We start from the raw sequence: 23,248 nt of genomic DNA on the forward strand, positions 1-23,248 counted from the left end.
ACTCTCCTACTTTTGTCTTCAGTATCTCACAATAGTTTGGAGATACTGTGGTCAATGTAGATATTCAATAATTGATTAACTGTTCTTGACTTCTATTTGATGTACCTAGATAAGACAAGAAAGAGAGGCAACCTTAACTAACTTTCTCTTTTCTTGCTGTGTTATGTAATTGTACTCATTCCCATTTTGACTCAGACAAGGAGAAGACTGAAGAGGAGCAGAGGAACAGGGATGGGGTGCGAGATCCTCCTAGACGGTGCTGCTGTCACACACAGAGTGGCGCGGGCCAATCAGAGTAATACCAATAAATCTGAAGGGCTTAGTGGGATATTTTGGACGCCAAGCGAGACAGAGTGCCACACAAGAACACAGCTACTATCTGACCCTCTCTCTGTCCCATTTTTCTCTGTCCCTCTCTTTTTCTGACCCTATTAGTCACCAACTAACAGGGATGGAGGAAAAGAGATCTCATTCCTTCACCTCCCTGCTTCTTTTCTTCCCTTTCAATCACACTCTGTCCCCATCTGTGTCTGTGTGACTGAGCATGTGTGGGAGGCAGCTTTGATTTGGTATCCAAGCTCTGTCGCACCAAATCCTATTCAAACAAGGATGAGAGAGGGAGAGAGAGAAAGGCCAGGAGACATTTGTAGCTGAGTGGACGAGCACAAACAATCCCTGGCACACAGCTTTTGAGTGTCACATAAACCACCCTCCTCTCTCTCTCTCTCTCTCTCTCTCTCTCTCTCTCTCTCTCTCTCTCTCTCTCTCTCTCTCTCTCTCTCTCTCTCTCTCACTCTCTCTTTCTCTCCCTGTCTCTCACTCTCTCTTTCTGTCTGTCCCTCTCTCTGTCCTATTCAGTGACCGGCCCGGCCCGTCCCTTTCGCCCCTCCCTGTGTACTCTCTCTCAGGATGGGGGATGTCTATCCCTATAAAAGGCATGTGTGTGCCCTGACAGGGTTTCATTCCAGCCATGGAGAGTCAGAGAGTCCTGTCGTCTTACAGGAAGCGTTTCGGGCCCCAGGGGGCCGGCAGCGTGGGTGGGGGCGTGCGGCTCAGCAGCCTCTCCTCCAGCCGCTTCTCCCTCCATGGGAGCCCCCGCCACCTGACCCACTCCAGCACCATTTCCCGTCTCTCCCTGGGGTCGGCTGGAGGGGCCCTGCTCCTGGGGACCCCTGGGAACCGGCTGGACTTCTCGGCTGACTCACTCCTCAAGGCCCAGTACCGGGAGACGCGCACCAACGAGAAGGTGGAGATGATGGGTCTTAACGACCGCTTCGCCAGCTTTATAGAGAAGGTGCGCTTCCTGGAGCAGCAGAACACGGTGCTGGTGACGGAGCTGAACCAACTGAGAGGGAAGGAGCCCAGCCGTCTGGGGGACATCTTCCAGGAGGAGCTGAGGGAGCTGCGCAGGCAGGTGGACGGACTCAGCGCTGGGAAGGCCCGGCTGGAGATAGAGAGGGACAACATGGCTGCTGACGTGGCCACGCTCAAACAGAGGTGAGAATGAGGCAGTCTCATTTCCATCACTACAATTAGTCACTGATCAGTCAAATTTGTTTTAGTATTTTGGAGTTTCAATTGATATTGTGGAGTTCTAATTGCTTCAGAATTCTGTCCACTTAAAAGTTTATTCGTAATTTGATTTAGTGGATTCCTAGTGTTTGGCATGTGTATTGGTCAATATGTTCATTTTGAATTGGAATCTTTGCTACAGTCTTAAACCAACAAGTGGATAGTTGCCATAACACAATTCAGTATAACTGGATATCGTGTTACATGATAAAATTGCTCAGTAGATGCTTTGGCTTGTTAGTTATTGAAAACACTGTGCTCTGAGAAGGCTTTACTCAATGGGTGTCCCTCTTTCTAAACTTGATCCTGACCAGACCCCTATAGCCATTCAATGAGTGTGGAGGAATGGAGGAAACACAATAGAGCTGATTTCCACAAAGAGACCAGGGAGCCAAGCAGATGTTCTGTTGTTGCCTGCTCCCCCTTAATACTCATTCGTAAAATGCACGCTTCTTAGTTATGTTTATTGGTTTATTGCTTAAGTGGCATAGTTTATAGTTATGAGGTTATAGCTTATGTTTTCACAGGGTGTTTTTGTTGTTGTTGCAAAGGACAAAGGGAACATCTAAGTGTGTAATGGTTTCTGAGCCTGTGTATACTATGGATCAGAGACGTGTGTGTGAGTGTCACTGCTCTCTGAATACAGATCTTTTCAATTGCCTTGGTTCAGTATGTGGTAGATTTTCACAACACTTAGTACAGAACTCAAACCACATCATCAGAAAGGCAGTCATTTCTCAACTCAATTGAGTGAGTACAACATCAAATCATGCAGTCACTTTTTTACCAAACTTAATTAGTGTTTCATCTGGAAATACATGTTTCACATTCACAGTGCAATACATGTTCGTTTAAAGTAATTGCTTTTCACAATGCAATGCTCACTTTACTTTTGCTATGATCGTTTTCTCATTTTTTAAATTACATTTTACTATTAACCGACTGCTCTTAATTGATAAACACTTAACCGTTTGGTTAACATATAGATTTTAGATTTTATTTCTACTACAGTTTTAGAGAAGTAAATAATGAAAAAGTATGTTTGTAAAGTATAAATATATATATATATACTATAATGTACTATTATGATGATGAAGCATTTATAAGCATTTTATAAGCATTTCGCTTAGAATGTTTGGGAATGGCGTATAGTAAGGCATTTGTAAAAATTCTGTATCAATATAGAGTGGGAAAGCGGCAGTGCGTTTGGACAATTAATAGACACTGCAGTAAATAAAACCCCAAAAAAACATCTGTCTCGTCCAGCCCCGGAGTCTACGCAGACCGTTGCGCCATAGCCAATCAGAGTTACAGTAGGCCTATATACAAATAAGCCATTTGCCACATGGGCCTGCCATCATTCACTTCGAACTGGACTGTGTGTTTACAGGCAGTTGCAACAGCACAACTTCAGATCATTAAAACATCCCTTGCTAGTTTGATTGTATTGACATTCCCAGCCTTAACTAAAGTCGTCCGTTTTTTTCTAAATATTGAGTATTTAAAACTGAAACAGTGCTCAAGACAGGCTTGATGCAAGCTAATGCCTGCCAAACACTATGTTTCTTTAATTTCTTTCATTTGGTTACAGTACAACTATGTTGTAATTACATCTGAACAATACATTTATTTTTACATCAATGATTATGAAAGATATCTTTAATGATCATACGTTTGATCACACATGGGATAGAAATGATGGAAATGTCCTTTTCAGTCAATTTTGATGGGTAGTGCAAGTGTATAGCCTAATGTGAAAACAGTGGAATGTACTGTAATTTACAGTACTGTAGAAAATTACATTCAAAGGGCAATTTGTAATTAACTGGTCGTTAAAACAACTTAATTGAGAAGATATCATTATGTTGTATTTTAGTGATTAAATCAATTTCAAAGTAAGCTTATATTTAGGATCAATGGTTGTTTGGTGAAAGATGTCTCCAAACAAAATGAGTGCACAATAAAAGGTTTGGAATATAACTAACAAATGTTAGTTTGGTACTAAAAGTTTTGAAAATTCACCACATACGTGTGAAAATAGCACCAAAGCTATATAAAAAAAACGTTATCACACAGCTGCTATTCACCTCTAAGAGCTCAGCATGAGTATCGATGGTGAAGGTTGACAAGGTTAGAGGTCAGTTAGTGTTTCCTGCCAGTTCCCAACTCTACTCTCTAACACCAATTCATCAGTCTCTGAAGAAGTACAGACCTGAGTTTGAGCGTGTGTGAGCATGTGTGTTTCAGTGTGGGGCAGATAGTGGCAGAGGGAGTTTGTAAGTGTGTGTGTGTGTGTGTGTGTGTGTGTGTGTGTGTGTGTGTGTGTGTGTGTGTGTGTGTGTGTGTGTGTGTGTGTGTGTGTGTGTGTGTGTGTGTGTGTGTGTGTGTGCGTGCGTGTTCATGTGTGCGTGTGTGTTTTTTTGGCTCCATTCTGAATGCGTAAACTCCGCCTCCGTGGGAACGGCTGATGGCAGGCTGATGTATAGAAGTGAATGGCTAATGATGTGTAAGCTCTCCATTCAGCTGAGCTCAGCCCACCTACTGCCAACTCTGCTACTGCAGCATGGAACACAAGTGGTACTCACAGTCCTTATCATCAGTTTATTCATGTCATTATGTATATAAGGATATTCATACATAGACACAATTAATCATATCCTAATCATGATCCCTTCACTTTTCTGGATGGAAAACATGATCATATATATTGGGTCATTGGTGGGATCATGACTGGGATTCATTGACTTTGTATCAATAGAGAATAGGTTGAAACGATGTTTTATCTGAGGTGCATGGATCCTCTTTGCGTGACCAATGTGTGGACTTAGTGTGGACCCTAACACTGCCTCTCCTTTTAGCTGTCTGTTTTCTATTTTTCCTCACTCTCCCTTTCTCTTTCAATCAGACTGCAAGATGAGATGGTTCTTAGACAGGATGCAGAGAGCAACTTGAACGCCTTTAGACAGGTGAGGTCATTTCTCTCATAATTTGTATAAATTTCACTATTATTGACCATGTCCCTCTTTGCATGTGATCTTCACAGCCCGTGTTTTTATATGAGGAATGTGACATTGACCTGTGTGTAGGACGTGGACGAGGCGTCTCTGAACCGTGTCCAGTTGGAGAGGAAGATAGACGCGCTGCAGGATGAGATTGCCTTCCTCAAGAAGATCCACGAGGAGGTGAGCTTCAGCTTCCCCTCGTCTCTATGTCTAGTCCTTACTGACCAACCTCTGTTTCCATCTCTGAAGTAAATAGTGAATATTCAGAGAGTGATAGAGGTGACCTTTAACCTGTAAGCCTGTGGTTGGTTCTCTATAGGAGCTGCGTGAGCTGCAGGAGCAGCTGATGGCCCAGCAGGTCCATGTGGATGTGGACGTGTCCAAGCCAGACCTGACCGCTGCTCTGAGGGACATCCGAGTCCAGTATGAGTCCGTGGCCTCCTCGAACATTCAGGAGACGGAGGAGTGGTACCGCTCCAAGGTCATATCAGAAAGCTTGGGCTATTGCACATACATGTACACACATTACTGTACAGGCACAGGCAGACACACTACCATACAGATAAACATGCATACAGCCAGGTGTTGCACAATGCACACATTGACAACACACTATAAGATGCAGACTTTTAAACTGCCCTGTCTCTCCTTTTGTTGTTATGCACAGTTTGCCGACTTGACCGACGCAGCTACTCGGAATGCAGACGCCTTGCGATTGGCCAAACAGGAGGGCAACGAGTACCGACGGCAACTCCAGGCCATGACCTGTGACGTGGAGGCACTCCGTGGAACAGTGAGTTGTCCAATCAGAGCAGAGTGTGCTGTGTCAACAATGAGACATGAGAAGACCATGAGTTCCATGACTCCCCTCTCTAACTGAACCACCTCTCCTCTTTCATCTCTTTCCAAACCTCTTCCCCCTTCCTTTCCTTCTCCCTCTCTTCCTCCTCTCCTGCAGAACGAGTCCCTGGAGCAGCAGCTGCGTGAGATGGAGGACCGTTTCTCCGTGGAGACGGCTGGTTACCAGGATACGGTGGGTCATCTGGAGGAGGAGATCCAGACTCTGAAGGAGGGGATGGCCAGACACCTGCAGGAGTACCAGGACCTGCTCAATGTTAAACTGGCCCTGGACATAGAGATCGCTACCTACAGGAAGCTGCTGGAGGGAGAGGAGAGCAGGTGAGGAGATAACGGTGGAGAGGGAGGAGGATGGTGGAGGGAGAGGAGGGTGGAGAGGAAGGAGGGTAGAAGGTAGGAAGAGAGGAGGGAGGAGGGTGGAGGGAAGGAGACAGAGGGTGTTGGAGGGAATAAAGTGGAACAAAAAGAATGTGGATCTAATGAGCTGGGTCGGGAGGAGACAGTGTGATGAAGAAAGAAAAGACAATAGGTGGTGGCTGGTAGTTACTGATACTCTCTCTTCCTCTTCCTCAGGATCACTGTTCCAATGCAGAGCTTCTCCAACCTGCAGTTCAGAGGTGAGTAAGGGTATCCCGACCCAAACATATTAGCATAGTCTATCATGGCATTTAATAATTTACCCCAGCCATATGAAGGATGTGCTGATGCATAAATCTCAAGTTAGGATTCGGCTCTCATGGGCATCTGAAAGCTAAAGGTCTCTCTCACCCTCTCCCTGAGTATAGAGAGCAGTATGGACACTAAGTTCTCTCCAGAGACCCATGTCAAGAGGAGCATCATAGTGCGGACTGTGGAGACTAGAGACGGGGAGGTATGTAGAACACCATAGATCACTGAATGAATCCATGGGGGATTTATTCCCATATCAGATGTGTGAATGTGCTCGCTTCCTGCTTAGCTCCTCCAGAGGGCAGCATGCTACATTGTATTATTCAATACATGCATTTTCACCAGCTTTCAGATCACTTATAGACAGTCCCTCCCTACTGCTGCATCTACAACCCAACATGCCCTGTTCCCTGCTCTCTGTGTTTCAGATCATTAAGGAGTCTACGGCTGAGAGGAAGGAGATTCCTGACAGTCCTTAAAGGACACAGATGGTGCTAGCTATATGTCTGTCATACTGTCCCCACTCCCCAGTAACGCTTAGAGGCCTTGCATGATAATGACACCCTTTCCTGACCAGGCACCTCCCTCTTCCCCAAACCTCAAAGTCCCCCCATTTGCAACCACCTCACCATCCCCTTCCTCCCCTCTTCATCATCACCCCCAGACCATGCTACATCATTAAATACTTAGGAGCTGCATTTTGTTGAAACAAAAAAGAAAATCCCTCATTGCATCCTTGTTAGCAATTTTGCCAAAAAGTATTATTTTTGTATTGCTGTAACTGGAGATAGGCTTTAGTGCTGGGAAGTGTGGCCATGCACCTTAGAAGGAAGGGTCTTGGACTACTACCCTTCGTGATTAACAGACTTAATGCTTGGAAATGTATTTTTTGTTCAGCTCATAATAGTGACAGATCAGAGTGGGACATGTTCTCATTGTGTTTGGATAGTAGCCAGAGAGGAGGCCTTGAAATGTAGTGATTGTTATTCAGCTAGTGGCAGGGGTCGTGCTGAAGTTGTGTGGTTTGAGTGGATGTCAAGAGGAAAGTACAGTTGCTGGGGTTAGCAGTGGACAGGACGGGTCTCAGACAAGGAAGATGACGTGTGTATGACAGTGCTTTTGGCAGAACTGTTGGTGAAAAGAAAGAAGCTGATGTAACTCTCTTCTAGGGCCAAACATCCTATCTATTTCATCCCTCTGTCATACACTCCTCCCCCTCTCTCTCTCTCTCTGGATGCACTGTCTCTGGTTCCACTGTTTCATTGCAACATCATATTTTAACACTAGAACAGTGCCTGGGAACAGGGGTGAGAGGGATGGGGGTGAGACAGGGAGGATTGACGAGACCCTTACCTCTGAAATCCCCTGTTCCTCCCCCAGCCCCATCTCTGGAGTGTCAGTGAGTGTAGAGAGACACAAAAGATGGTGTTGTTGAGATAGCTTGGTGGTGGTGGAGTGGGTGGGGTTACATGGTGTCTCCCTGACGACAGCCCTCTGCAAGAAGCCCTGGGGGAGGAGGAGAGGAGGAGAGGAGGAGAGGAGGGGGTTGGAGGAGAGGAGGAGAGGAAGAGGGTTGGCGGGTGGCTGTCACAACACTAACTGTTAATCCCAGCTCTCTCCATCTGCTTAGAACCCCTGCTGACATAAACAAACTGACACCCCTGTCACCTACCATTCAGTACAGATGGTGCCTACAGACTGCTTTTCATTCTTCACTAAACACCAACCGTAACCATCTTCTAACATGCCTGCCTTTCTTTCACATCTCCCTTCCCTCTGCTTTGCCTTCGTGTCTCCACCCGTCAGCTCTAGATACTATTGGTTCTCTTCTTGTCTGCATCTTACAGTAGCCACAGCTGAACCACACTGCAGTAGGTCTAAGAAAAACCTACAAGATATGAATATAACCTTAGATTTGACCAACATTATGACAACCCGCTAACAACAATAAAGCCATTTTGTTTGATTAGTATTTGTGTCTGAATGAGTCTTTTGTGAATGACCGTTTTTATTTGCTTTGTTTAGTCCAACACAAGCTGTTGCTTGGATTGAATGTGTACCGTTGTATGATCGTGTGAGCTCATGAAATAAAGATAGATACAGTACCAGCTCACTGATGACTGTATTTTATATACCCAGCACCTCCAAGTTGTTGATGTGCGTACACCACGTTAGAAAGTTGTTGATTGATCATAATCAATTAAACCCACATACTCATAATCAACATGCGTCATTTATCATAATGATAATCATCCATCCATATGTAGGCTCCTGTTTGCGCTATCTGTCTGCGGTGAATGAGTATAACTGAGTCTGACAGCCGATCTCTGTATCAGGTTCCACATTAGAGGTATGTGGGAGAGATGATGACTGGCATGGCTGACCGCTGAGATTGACAGGAGGGGTCAATGTTCATCATCATCACTACGATGGATGTTGTGCAGTGGCGAGGGGAATCGAGGTGGGAGGGTTCGGCCCCAAAGCCTAGATTTACAGTACTGTCATCGTCACTTGTCAGTGTCATTGTCAGTGCTCTGCCCAGGCCCCTACAGAAGCACACAGACAGTATATTCTCTCACAGACGGGGTCAGACTGTAACACTGTGTTGAATGATCTAACAACCTATCCACACGTTCAGCCCTCAAGGACCCTTCACTTCACTCCCTGCCCAGAATCTAGAAGTCTTCCTGTAAGGACAATGACTCAAAGAGAGATTATATAAGTGCTCTCATCATATAGACTGTTCTCTGGGTCCCTTCTGACAAACAGCCAGAAAGTAGTTGAAGGAGGAAACATGCGTGTAGGTATGTGGGGTGCAGGTCTATAGGAGTCCCAGTCACGCAGAGGCCATCCTTTACTCACCGTACAGCTAATGTATTTCTGTGTGTTGGTGTGTGTATCAGTGGAGGCTGGTGGGAGTAGCTATAGGAGGGCAGGTTCATTGTAATGGCTGGAATGGAATAATGGAACGGCGTCAAACACGTGCTTTCCATATGTTTTATGTGTTTGAAACTGTCCCATTTATACCGTTCCAGCCATTTCAATGAGGCCGTCCTCACGTAGCTCCTCTCAGAAGCCGCCACTGGTGTGTATGTGCACATGTGTATGTGTGTTTGTGTGTGTGTGCAGTACAGTACTGTAGTGGAGCAGGTTGAGAGCTTCAAGTTCCTTGGTGTCCACTTCACCAACAAACTATCATGGTCCAAACACACCAAGACAGTCGTGAAAAGGGCACGACAAAATCTATCCCCCTCAGCAGACTGAAAAGATTTGGCATGGGTCCTCAGATCCTCAAAAAGTTCTACAGCTGCACTATTGACAGCATCCTGACTGGTTGCATCACTGCCTGGTATTGCAACTGCTTGGCCTCCGACTGCAAGGCACTTCAGAGGGTAGTGCGAACGGCCCAGTACATCACTGGGGCCAAGCTTCCTGCCATCCAGGACCTCTATACCAGGCAGTGTCAAATTGCCAAAGACTACAGTCACCCTAGTCATAGACTGTTCTCTCTGCTACCGCACGGCAAGCGGTACCGGAGTGCCAAGTCTAGGTCCAAAAGGGTTCTTAACAGCTTCTACCCCCAAGCCATAAGACTCCTGAACAGCTAATCAAATGGCTACCCAGACTATTTGCACCCCCCCTACCCCACGCTGCTGCTACTCTCTGTTTATTGTCTATGCACACTTTAACTTTACCTATATGTACATATTACCTCAATTACCTCGACTAACCTGTTCCCCCGCACATTGACTCTGTACCGATACCCCTGTTTTTAGCCTCGCTACTATTATTTTACTGCTGCTCTTTAATTATTTGTTACTTTTATTTTTTATTAATCTATTTTTTACTGAACACTTATTTTTCTTAAAACTGCGTTGTTGGTTAAGGGCTTGTAAGTAAGCTGTAAGGTCTACACCTGTTGTATTTGGCGCATGTGACAAATAAAATGTGATTTGATTTGATGTGTCTATTTAGCCTGGCTCTTGTCAGTGGACTGGCGTGTCTCAAGTCTGGGATGGAGGTGGCCTCGAGCTGAAGGAATTCTGGCTAGATAAAACACTCACTCCACCAGGGTGTGGGCCCTGACGTCTGGCCCACTGCAACTTTTCCAGCCAATCTTTCAGAGGTGGGGGTAAGGACTGGTCACTATTGAAGAGCTTTTTCTCCTCAGCAGCTATACGTACTGTAGAACTACGAAGAGAAAGGGGTGACAATGAAGTTATCTAAATAGTGTGCCTTTCAAAATCCTCCACACTACATCAGTTCCCTTGTTGATCCCAAACATCACACAACCCTGTACATCCCACCCATGGATTGTTGACCCCAAACATCACACAACCCTGTAAACCCACCCTCGGCTTATTGACCCCAAACATCACACAACCCTGTACATCCCACCCATGGATTGTTGACCCCAAACATCACACAACCCTGTAAACCCACCCTCGGCTTATTGACCCCAAACAACAAGGGCTCCTGACAATACAGACCTCTTCACTCCATGAGAGAGGATGTCTAAAATGACCCATCATTTGTACTCAAATAATCATTCTAATGAGGATGATGAGTATGCTGCCGTCTTCTTTCCCTGACACTTTTAGACACTAGTGTGTGTTTGTTAGCTCTCAACACTAACAGAATCCATAATGAGCTCCCTAATGCATTTGTTTGTATCAGCGCAGAACATCAAGCACTCTTTCTCATCAATCACTACTGCAGTACTCAGCTCTTATTATGTAAAGGTACACAGAGAACTAATGCTGGTAATGAGATGCTAGATGTGTGAGCATCATACACATGCCCTATTGCAGCCAGCACCCTTCTCCTCTCAGCCCCCTTGTCCTCTCCCCTCTTCACTACACATTCCTGCACTACTCGGCCCTGTCACCAAAGGGTCATGGGAAGGCATGTGTGCTTGTTGGTTAATTTTAGCCCTCATTTCATCAAGCCCATTGAGACAAAACACAGAACAAGCACGTCAACCCCTCCACCAAACACCACCACCCTAAAGCAACTCTCTCTGTCTCTTTGATTCTCTAGCAGACTCCATAAACAACTGCAGTGACTTTTGACACACTAAGGCTACATTTGCCCAATTCTGATATTTCTTCCACTAATTGCTCTTTTGACCAATCACATCAGATCTTTTCACATCAGAGGTTTGGTCAAAAGACCAATTAGTGAAAAAAATATCAGAATTGGGCTGCCTGTGTAAACTCAGCCACACACACACACACACACACACACACACACACACACACACACACACACATACACACGCACACACACACACACACACACACACACACACACACACACACACACACACACACACACACACACACACACACACACACACACACACACACACACACACACACACACACACACACACACACACACACACGTTACCAAAGATACTGGCATACATCAGAGCTACAGGAGACGACAGAGAGACATGTCAGTGACATCCACCTAAAATGATCGGTGGTACTACACTTAAAGTAATGCAGCAATGCATATGAACACTCTGGACACACAGGCACACTACAGACACGGACACAGACACAAACACACACACACCAAGTCAATTAACACATCCAACTCCAGACCATCTGACTGTTTAATAGTCACCACTAGCCGGCCTCCGCCCAGTACCCTGCCCTGCCCCGAACCTTAATCACTGTTACTACCCTGCACCTTTGAGACTGCTGCCCTATGTACATTGTCACTGAACCCATTTCATATGTATATACTGTATTATAGTAAAGGCTCATCCTATATAACTACTGCTGTACACACCTTTTCTATTCATATACTGTCCATACTGTCTATAAACACACCATTATATCCATAATGGACTCTGACATTGCTCATTCTGATATTTCTTCATTTATTTTATTTTATTTTGGGGATTTGTGTGTATTGCTTTGTATTGTTAGGTATTACTGCACTGTTTAAGCCAGAAACATAAGCATTTCGCTGCACCTGTGATAACATTTGCAAAATATGTGTAATCAACCAATCAAACACTAAATATATCTTTGTTGATGGTTATTGACAACTCGACCGATCGTTATCAAGAGGACGTAATCAAGAGGTCATACAGTAAGGAACTTTAGGCCAATCAATGTTGGGATTATTCATATTACAGTTTTTTACAATCACCTTGGCACTAATTTCAGAACCTTAATGTCATTTTTCAAAATTTTAGACACAAAACTCACAACCAATGATCAAAATGAACATTTTTCAAAAACTTTAACACTTTTTCCAATTGCTTGGATACAATACACATAAAGCTAAGATCATTTGTTCATTGAACTAAAATCACCTGTTCAAAATGACACAACTTAACATCAAAGTATGACCATTTCAAAATGCAATTCACACATTACATCTGAAATGACTGTCTATTCATTTCATTACAATGATCTAACTATCAACTGATACAACTGCTCAAAATGATAAGTAACTGTTGCATTACTCTTAATGCATAGTTTTATGGAAACTGACAAACAATATTCCATGTTTAGATCATGAAAGTTTCAGGATAACGAGATCCATTGACACCAATTACCGTGGAACATGAACCAATTGGACTACATTATCTATGGATGTAATATTTCATCATCATTCTTTATTGGACACTGTTTCTATGGTCCCATGTACAACCTTTCCAGACCATGTTTTCAGATCTGACATCACTGTATACTCACTTTATTAGGTACACCTATCAGTACTGGGTAGGATCCCCTTTTGCCTCCACAACAGCCTGAATTATTCACGGTGTTGTACGTTAAGAGATGCCCTTCTGCACACCCCTGTTTTAAACAGCTGTTATTTGAGTATTTGTGGCCTTTCTTTTAGCTTGAATGAGTCTGGACATTCTCCTCTGACCTCTCTCATTAACAAGGGGTTTTTGCCCACAAAACTGCCGCTCACTGAATGTGTTTTGTTTATCGCATCATTCTCTGTAAACTCTAGAGACTGTGGTGCGTAAAAATCCCAGGAGGGCAGCTGTTTCTGAGATGCTGGAACCACCATGTGTGGCACCTTGTCCGTTCTAATGTTTTGTCGAACAACAACTAAAGCTCTCTATACTCTATATATTGAGTTGCAGGCAGCCACATGATTCGCTGTTCGAAGGAGCAGGCTATTTGCATTAACACGCAGGTGTACCTAATAAAGAGCCCTTGTAATTTATTTTCCAATACTGCCAACTCGTTACTGATGATTGATTTCACATTGTGGTACGAGTATATAGTGAAATGAGTGGTATCCACCTACAACAACATAGCGATAACATGGAGCCGGCAGGTGATTCAGGTCACAATAGAGGTCAAGCAGTGGGAGGAGGAAGACGAGGAAGACGTGGTGGTCAAAGGAATGGCAGGGGACAAGCACCCCTTCTGAGAGGTGGTCGTGGGCTTCGTTTGAGAGGTGTGGGGGAACGGACCAAGACAGCGGCAGCAACAGCAGAGAGTGTCCAAAGAAATCCGAGCAATAGTTGTAGACCATGTTGTAAATCATGGCATGACAATGACCGAGGCAGCTAGAATGATTCAACCACCCTCAGAAGATCAACCATGGACTCAATCATCAGAATTTTCCTGCAATGAGAACCGGTAAGTCTTCACCATGCACTAAACATTAGGCTACTCTCAATTGTCAAATGACTGTATACTGCATGCCAATGTGTACCACAGAGTAGGTGATGTGACTAAATGTGTTCTTACTGTCATTTTCCCTGCAGAATTGAGACTAGGCCAAATAGGGGAGGCAGAGGCAAAATTCTGACTGACCAACAAGAACGGGCTGTGGTCAATTTGGTTCGGGACAGAAATTATATTCTCCTTACAGAAATTCTGCTGCAGATCTTGGACAATGACGACATGTTCAACAATGTGGAAGCCATAAGTTTACTGACTATTGCATGCATGCTGAAAAGGCACCAGGTGTCTCTAAAACAGCTATACCGTGGGCCTTCTGAAAGAAATGCAGACAGAGTGAACCAACTGAGGACTGAGTATGTTCAGGCATGTTCAGTTTCAAGATGCCTGTTGTGAAATATTCCCCAAAAATTCCACATCATTGTAATCAGCAATTCTCTTTCCAAAATGTCTTTTTAGAGGGTGATGGAGCTGGATGCTGACGAAAACCATCACAAATTCCTCTTTTTGAATGAGGCAGGCTTCAACCTGGCCAAGACAAGGAGGAGAGGTCAGAATTGTATTGGCCAGCGGGCAACCATCCAAGTACCTGGACAACGTGGGGCCAACATCACCATGTGTGCGGCTATATCTGAAGATGGTGTGGTGGGACACAGACCTCGTATTGGATCATATAATGCAGCTCTCCTTGTAACCTTCCTTGGTGAGCTAAATCAGGTCTGTAGAGCTGATGGCGTGACCTATGTCATTGTGTGGGATAATGTCAGGTTCCACCATGCTCAAATGGTGCAAGCATGGTTTCAGGCGCATCCACAATTTACCACCCTGTACTGAACCCTTACTCTCCTTTCCTTAACCCGATTGAGGAATCTTTCTCCAGATGGGGGTGGAAGGTATATGATAGGCTCCCTCACGAACAAGCCACCCTTCTCCAGGCCATGGATGACGCATGCAATGACATCACGGCAGAACAGTGTCAGGCCTGGATTCACCATGCCCGAAGATTCTTCCCAAGATGTTTGGCTAATGAAAACCTCCATTGTGATGTGGATGAGAACCTGTGGCCAAATCCACAAGACAGGGTTGATGGAAATATAGAAGTACGGTAATTAATCCTTTGTTTTGCTTTTTACAGTAAGTCAGGTGAGGAACACTGCAGTTGACGTTTTACTGTATTTTTTTTTATAGCTAATTATTTTTTCTTTGATTCAAAGAAACCTATGTTGTGATTTTATTGTATTTCATCAATAAATGTTAAGTTTTGTTCAATGATTCCACTGTGTCTGTAGTATTCTCTCTACTAGTCCTTTGACAGTGATGTATTTACGTGTAGTACCATAATGAAACATGTGTCACATATTTTGTACTACAATATTTAATGATTATACAAAGAACTACACAGTGAAACTATCGGTATCTTGTGTGTGGGTGATCTAAATTAATGTTCCTATGGTATTTCATGACAAATTAGTTATTTGAACCAATGATTCTGCAAGTGCAAGGTTTCTTTAATGATATGAATCCACAATGCAATGTTTTGAACATTGGACAGCCTGTGTTGCAAGTGATGACTGTTTTGAGTTTTGAAAAATGACCACAAGGTTCTGAAATTATTATTTATCTAGGCAAGTCAGTTAAGAACAAATTCTTATTTACAATGACGGCTTAGGAACAGTGGGTTAACTACCTTGTTCAGGGGATGAACGACAGATTTGTATCTTGTCAGCTCAGGGATTTGATCTAGCAACCTTTTGGTTACTGGCCCAATGTTCTAACCACTAGGCTACCTGCCACCCCTGAAATTAGTGCCAAAGGGATTGTAAAAAACTGTATTCATAAGAAAAAGGGATTTATAGACCGGTGGACAGGTACATACTGTACGTATATGGAAAAGCATATATTCTCCTTAGAAACTGAGACAAGTGTTGTTCGGAACACACACCCCATTAGTGCCTGTCTCTTCTCTGGCACAGATCCCATGTGGGCACTTGGGCCCTCTCCTGTGTCCCCTCAATAATCTACACCTGCACCTGCTGCCACACTGTCATCATAAAAAAAACTAGTGTCTGTGTGGGTGTGTGTCTGTGTGGGTGTGTGTCTGTGTGTGTGTGTGTGTGTGTGGGTGGATGTGTGTCTGTGTGGGTGTGTGTAAGTGTATGTCCAGGCCAAAGGAGGCTGGTGGGAGTAGCTATAGGAGGACAAGTTCATTGTAATGTCTGGAATGATATAAATGGAGTCAAACGTGGTTTCCATATGTTTGATGTGTTTGATACCGCATCATTTAATCCATTCCAGACATTACAATGAGCCCGTCCTCCTATAACTCCTCCCACCATCCTCCACAGGTCCAGGCCCTTGCCATATTGGTAATTAGCATGTAGTATAATGGTTAGGTTGGGGCCCTGCTATATACTGTCATCAAAACATACCCAGACTGTGTCTCTTGTTAAGTTGAAGTGCCCCCTGCCCTCTTTCACATAATTTTCTGTGAATCTTCTCCAATCTTCTCAGCCGTCGCCAGTGTTATCAATGACTGGCTCAGGGAGCAGAAGGTTGAAGGAGCTTTGAGACGTGAGACTGGAGAATTTGTACCAATGGTTTGACAGGATGACTTGAGGCATGCATAAGGCATTCTACTTGACATGTGTTGATGACACCTTCCAGCCCATGTTATGTTTTCTCACCTTTATCTGTATATTTTCTTATCTGCCTCTTGTCACATGACATATCAATGGGCTGTTATTCACCAAGCTGGTTCAGTGGCTGTTTATGAGGAGGGGGATCCGATTCTCAGAATTCTGATCTTGTTTGTCTTTTTTTTAAATTAAAGGCCCAGTGTAGTCAAACACGTGATTTCTCTGTGTTTTATATATATTTCCACCCTATGATGTTGGAATAAACCTGTGAAATTGTGAAAATGATGATAATGCCCTTTTTGTGTAAGAGACGTTTGAAAAGACAGTCCTAGCAAAATTCTTTCTTGAGAAATTGCTCTTTGCTAAGAAGCTACTTTTGTTTCTTTTTGATCATTTTCAATTAAAACAATCACAGTAAGGTACTTAACTGTTATCCAGAAATGATTTGATATTGAGATAAAAACGGCTGCATTGGACCATTAACCGTGTGGTCACTTATAGCATGAATTCCCCAAATGAAACATTTATGGATCATACACAAACACACTGGACTGATACCCTTCACCCTGTCAATTATTGAGATGAAAGAAATGAAGAGGAGCATTACAGAGGCCAAAGAGAGAGAGAGAGAGAGAGAGTGCGCGTAGAGACGTGTGATGTGCAGCGAAGCAGTTGATGAGGGTGTCTCTGCTCACTGTCAAAAAGTGTCAGGCGCGTCTGGTGGGATGATGACTCCCCCTGCCCCGCGCAGTGCTTGGTCAACCCTGTCAAATGGGGAGGGCATCCGAGATTCGCCAAATAGTAGCTTCTTCTACTGTCCGGATGAAACGTAGCGGTTAAGACTTCGATTTACCCCTTTTCTTTCACTTCTCTTTGATCTTGTTGACGTGGAGGGCGGTGTTGGTTTTTCTCCTCTTCATTAGATGATAACGACTGGCAAGGCTAGACTAATTGTAGAGCCTATTTATTATTTTGTAGGCAAAGTGGAACGTTTTATGACTTATGAAATACCGTTTTTACACTTTCCTGTGTACCGCACGCAAAAACCGGCTTCCAGTTCTCTCTCCTATGGAGCGAGCGCCTTTTTTTTTATCGCCCTAGCAACTGGTCCTCGCCGCTGCTGCCTTGTGACATTTTCTTGTCGCTTTGCTCACCAGCCATCGCATATTGAATTCGCCTGTATGCGGGGCCATTTTTGCATAGAGTATTTCCCTACTTCGTCTTTAATTTGATTTATTTCAAACTCTGGAGGTTCATGCGTCGAGAAGTCTCATCTTTTTGCGTCAAAATGCCTGTGAGACGCGGTCATGTAGCCCTCCAGAACACTTATCTGGACACCATTATCCGGAAATTCGATGGACAAAGTAAGTGGACACACTTTACATTATGACTGAAAAAGTAATAACATAATGTGACCATGAGCAAGCTGTTATAACTGTATAATCCCAACAACAAACAATTAGACTGGGTAGAAATGAAAGTGAATGCCTTTTCCATGTAACCTTTCAACCATGCAAAGTGTAATAAAATGTAAAGACAAATGCATTTGTCTAGTGGTCCCCCCCAGTTTCTATTGATCCGAATATGAGTGCTACATGGCTGTTTCTGTAATCAAGCAGATGCTTCAATTTAAGTCTGTCTGTCTGTCTGTCTGCCTGCCTGCCTGCCTGCCTGTTGGTGTAACCCCTGTACTATGGCTTGGGCATTAATGGCATGGCACAGGTGTTACTGCATTGCCCTGTAAATGCCCAAGACCCTCTGGCGATACTCCTTCTATCTCGTCATTTGATTTACAGTTCAAACTTAGGTTATGTCCATATGCATGTGCTGAATATGCCAAATTGTCATGTTAATACTATAGGTTTGTGTGTTTAGTATGTCTTTGCACCTGCCTATGTTTTCCACATGTTGCATGAATTCACATGCTGCACTAGATTATATTGCATGAGTTAACATGTTCTCCGTTCTTAAACTGGTCAGACCACTGGATCCTGATAGAAAGAGTACATCATTTCTTTGCTTTACAGAGTTTGCATGTGACCACTAACTACAACTACACACTCTGTTAGTGCATATAACTGAGTGATATCCTTCTTGAACAGGGCCTTATGCAGCACATCACAGCACACTTTACACCCACAATGCCTCTTCGTTTCTGTGCTTTTGTCTTGAATTAAATGGTATCGTAGTTGACTATTGCTCACTCAGAAACTGCCCCAGAATGTCTTTGCAACCCACTCAAACAAAACATTATTGATCCATTCAGCAAAGAAGAAATCCAGTTGTTTAAAAAAGAGGAATGGCTCTGATTAGCACTGAACTTCAATTACAGTAGAGGCCTATAACCTAGCTCAGTAGAGGCCTATAACCTAGCTCAGTAGAGGCCTATAACCTAGCTCAGTAGAGGCCTATAACCTAGCTCAGTAGAGGCCTATAACCTAGCTCAGTAGAGGCCTATAACCTAGCTCAGTAGTGGCCTATAACCTAGCTCAGTAGAGGCCTATAACCTAGCTCAGTAGAGGCCTATAACCTAGCTCAGTAGTGGCCTATAACCTAGCTCAGTAGTGGCCTATAACCTAGCTCAGTAGAGGCCTATAACCTAGCTCAGTAGAGGCCTATACCCTAGCTCAGTAGAGGCCTATAACCTAGCTCAGTAGAGGCCTATAACCTAGCTCAGTAGAGGCCTATAACCTAGCTCAGTAGTGTCCAATAACCTAGCTCAGTAGTGGCCTATAACCTAGCTCAGTAGAGGCCTATAACCTAGCTCAGTAGAGGCCTATAACCTAGCTCAGTAGTGGCCTATAACCTAGCTCAGTAGTGGCCTATAACCTAGCTCAGTAGAGGCCTATAACCTAGCTCAGTAGAGGCCTATAACCTAGCGCAGTAGAGGCCTATAACCTAGCTCAGTAGTGGCCAATAACCTAGCTCAGTAGTGGCCTATAACCTAGCTCAGTAGAGGCCTATAACCTAGCTCAGTAGAGGCCTATAACCTAGCTCAGTAGTGGCCTATAACCTAGCTCAGTAGTGGCCTATAACCTAGCTCAGTAGAGGCCTATAACCTAGCTCAGTAGTGGCCAATAACCTAGCTCAGTAGTGGCCTATAACCTAGCTCAGTAGAGGCCTATAACCTAGCTCAGTAGAGGCCTATAACCTAGCTCAGTAGTGGCCTATAACCTAGCTCAGTAGTGGCCTATAACCTAGCTCAGTAGAGGCCTATAACCTAGCTCAGTAGAGGCCTATAACCTAGCTCAGTAGTGGCCTATAACCTAGCTCAGTAGTGGCCTATAACCTAGCTCAGTAGTGGCCTATTTCTATGCTACTGTAAGTCTGACTGTGACTACTGTGCCTGTCACTGTCAGTGTTCTTCAGTCACAGTGTGAAGGCAGTCTGTTGACCACAGGGGTATGGCTCAAAATAACCCTCTCCACCGCTGCTCCACATTAAAGAGAAGATCCAATGTTCCTCTTTTCACCTCAATTTCATGTTAAAGGATTTCAGCTTGTTTAATTTGCTGTGCTGGCAGGTGACATTTCGGAATTAATTGTGTTATGTTACTCTGGGATTTTCAAAGCTCTCTGCAGAGAGGTCCTCAGAGACAGACCGATAAGTCCCATCAAACTGATGTCTTCCTTATCTCTGTGTGCGTGTGTGCGTAAGCACCCTGCTGGGTGATGCGTGTGCCAAACCACTGCTGCTTAGCAACAATCTGAGTCTGGGTGTCTGTGTTCTGAGGCATTGATAATGACTTAGGATAGAATGTACTTTCCACCAAGCGACCTCACCTATTTACTCTACACAGAGGAGCAAAGAGGGGGAAGGGGTTCTGCTTTTTCTGGGTGAAGCTCCAAATCGCTCTCCTCATATTTGTTTAAATGGGGAAGAATGAGAGTTGTGTAACTCAGTTTCACGAGTGGATAAAAAGAGGAGTAGAGACAGAGTCAGAGGCACAGATGTTTGAGCAGCTTTTCAACATAAACTGTACTGATTGAATATCACGCTGTACGACAATATCAGTGTAGCTGATGTGACTTCCAAGGCAATTGTCATTAGCGCTGGAGACAATAGCCACACTCATGAACCTAGGTAAGGACAGCTGAAACCTATTGCAGTATATTATAATCTTGATTGCGGACTGTCATTGCTGAGTCCAGCTGCTCCGTATTTGTCCCTCTGGGGCCATCTTGAATCATTGCACTGATATGATTTGTGCCGCAGAGGGACAGACTTGATTACTCCAATTTCAACTTGACGTTGAGGTGAATGTGGTTAGTTGAGTGCGATACTGAAATGAACACAGTCCAGACTTGATTTGGATCTGATTGAGAGACTTCTCCTTGAAATGATCATTACCTGAATATGATAACTGAATGTTTCTGAAGTTAGATAAACTTTGATTGTCCGATTTTGCATATTGCATTTGATGTAATAAGCCTTCAATTATAATTGTACTGTAATTTCCCACATTCCCACCATATTCGTACATTTACATATCTGCTCTGACTCTCCCCTTGGTTTCCTCCCAGATCGTAAGTTCCTGATAGCCAATGCTCAGATGAAGAACTGTGGCATTATCTACTGTAACGAGGGCTTCTGCCAGATGTTTGGCTTTTCGCGGGCAGAAATCATGCAGCAGCCCTGCACCTGCCAGTTCTTGGTGGGGCCTGGCACCATGAAGTCTGCCCTGACACAGCTGGCACAGGCCCTGCTAGGGTCAGAGGAGCGCAAGGTGGAGATCCTCTACTACAACAAAGAAGGTAAGGAGAAGGTGGAGGTTTAGACTGAGATTCAGAGAGAAAGAGATGGAAAGAGCAAGAGAGTCAAAGTTACAACATTACTCCCCTTCTTTATAGTGGGGAGTGCTGTAAAGGTCACATACAGAATATTTTGGTCCCTCCAAGTGTCATGGCTGTCTCCCTCTCACTTTTATATAATGCTTCTGTATGATGCAGTGTTACAGTATGTGGAGCCAACTGCTGCAGACTCAGTGAACTCTCATCTACTAATTTATCTGTCTGGGGAGTGGACATGGTGGAGCTGTCTTGGCCTGCTTACCTCACCTGCAACATGTTTATTCATCCCCTATAACGACACAGGGCGAGACCCAGATGCAGACACAGGAGGCAGATGGTTCGAGTCTCTGATATTTATTAAACAACAAAGGGCAGGCAAGAAGCAGGTCGAGGACAGGTAAAAGTTCAGAACCAGGTCAGAGTTCCAAACGGTACAGGGACGCAGGCAGGCTCAAGGTCAGGGCAGGCTGAATGGTCAGGCAGGCGGGCTCAGTGTCAGGGCAGGCAAAAGGTCAAAAGCAGGAGGACTAGAAAAACAGAGACAAGAAAAAGCAGGAGCACAGAAAAACACGCTGGTTGACTTGACAAGACAAACTGGCACAGACAAACAGAGAACACAGGAATAAATACCCTGGGAATAATTGGGAAGACCGGTGACACCTGGAGGTCGGTGGAGACAATCACAAAGACAGGTGAAACGGATCAGGGCGTGACATCCCCACTCCCCATTCCCATCCTGTGCATAGCTGCACTAGGTAGTTTTGGGGGTGGGGGTGCTGCAGGGGGATAGGGGAGTGCAGATTATTTATTTTTTGCCCGCGCTACGGAAGGCTATATATGTCCGCTAATACAGGACAAGTAAAGGCCCAGTGCACTACTCTTGTGATTTTTTTAAATAAAAAAAAATACAATACTTGTATGGTCCTGTGTTTTGTCTCTTGTACATGTACACAGGACCCGGGGTTGGAACCAAAATTATTTTCCAATCGTTTGGTTCTGAACAGAACCATATATCATTTTTTTCGTTACACTGTTCCGACCAGCAAGATACAGTTCTGAACCGGTTCAACCCCCCCAAAGTACCCGTTTATATCGTTACTTTCTGTTCCTTTTTAAACCTTTATTTATTTTCCATTTAGCTCGACATTAAATGACTTTTCCAATCATACAGTATGGATAGAGCAGCTTGCTATAGAGCTGGCACGCTATAGCTCAGTGAGTTGTTCACATGCGTTATGGAAAGACAAGTGTAGGGCGTGAGATGCAACTGAAATTTTGCGAGTGGGGAGACAGAGAGAGAGGGTAGGGGAGGAGGCTTGGCTTGAAACGCTGGGGATCTTGTGATGACATGCATTATCTGAATTAGGCCCATAGAATTATACCTACGGAGGAGAGGCTTCTCTGGAAGATTTTTGAATGTCTTTGAACTTCAGAGTTGGCTTAACGTTGGACCAGAGTAGCTGGCTAGCTAACAAGCTTGCGTGTGCAGAGCGGCACCTGAATTAAAAACACATCTTACCTTTTTATAGTTAATAAATCCAATGTGAACTATAGGATCCCTAACTAGCATTGAAAAAGTTAATCCATCCTTCTGTAATAAAAAATCTCTCTCCCTATCTTCTGAATTATGTTTGTAATGTCCGCAGGCTACAGCTATGCTTCTGAGGGGCAGATAGGCTACACGCACACACACTGGCAAAGATTTTCAGCTGGCAGACTTTGGAAGAAGTTAATGATTGACAGAGGAAGAGCTTTGCATAGGCGCTTTGTTGCATTTTTTTTATGGGACTTTTAAATAATGGTTCTGTTCCAGAACAATATAGATCACTTTCGTTCCCTGGTCTGGTTCTGATTCTGTTCCTTAAAAATGTCATTATTTTCCCGTTTGTTTGCGACCCCTGCCAAGGACAGAGGGACAAGCAAACAGACCTGGCTAGTGAGGCTGTAGACACAATGCCGTTACGTTGGTCATTTGGGCATGAGAAGTGCCGTGTCGGAGAGCTTGTTGTCATGGAAATATTGTCAGTGTGCCAGCTCAAATCCACTGA

The 23,248-nt window shown here is 44.2% G+C and overlaps 2 protein-coding genes across 2 annotated transcripts in view; both read left to right on the forward strand.

The window, feature by feature from the left end:
* The first annotated feature begins 951 nt into the window (after positions 1–951).
* On the forward strand, positions 952–8,073 carry LOC106585555 (glial fibrillary acidic protein). Its single transcript, XM_014171909.3, has 9 exons — positions 952–1,497; positions 4,478–4,538; positions 4,659–4,754; positions 4,894–5,055; positions 5,242–5,367; positions 5,533–5,753; positions 6,006–6,049; positions 6,218–6,303; positions 6,530–8,073. Exons 1-9 carry the CDS (start codon positions 971–973, stop codon positions 6,578–6,580), a joined length of 1,374 nt encoding a protein of 457 aa, XP_014027384.1. The 5' UTR covers positions 952–970; the 3' UTR covers positions 6,581–8,073.
* Positions 8,074–17,132: 9,059 nt separating this feature from the next.
* The window catches only part of LOC106601567 (potassium voltage-gated channel subfamily H member 6-like), a 40,282-nt gene continuing 34,166 nt past the window's right edge, over positions 17,133–23,248 (forward strand). Inside the window, exons 1-2 of the mRNA XM_045720136.2 lie at positions 17,133–17,774; positions 20,934–21,164. Of these exons, the coding sequence (XP_045576092.1) occupies positions 17,666–17,774; positions 20,934–21,164 (340 nt within the window). The 5' untranslated portion in view covers positions 17,133–17,665. The remainder of the gene's footprint in view (positions 17,775–20,933; positions 21,165–23,248) is intronic.

The sequence above is a fragment of the Salmo salar genome, chromosome 06 (genome assembly GCF_965601325.2).
Source record: "Salmo salar chromosome 06, fSalSal1, whole genome shotgun sequence".
Classification (NCBI taxonomy): domain Eukaryota; kingdom Metazoa; phylum Chordata; class Actinopteri; order Salmoniformes; family Salmonidae; genus Salmo; species Salmo salar.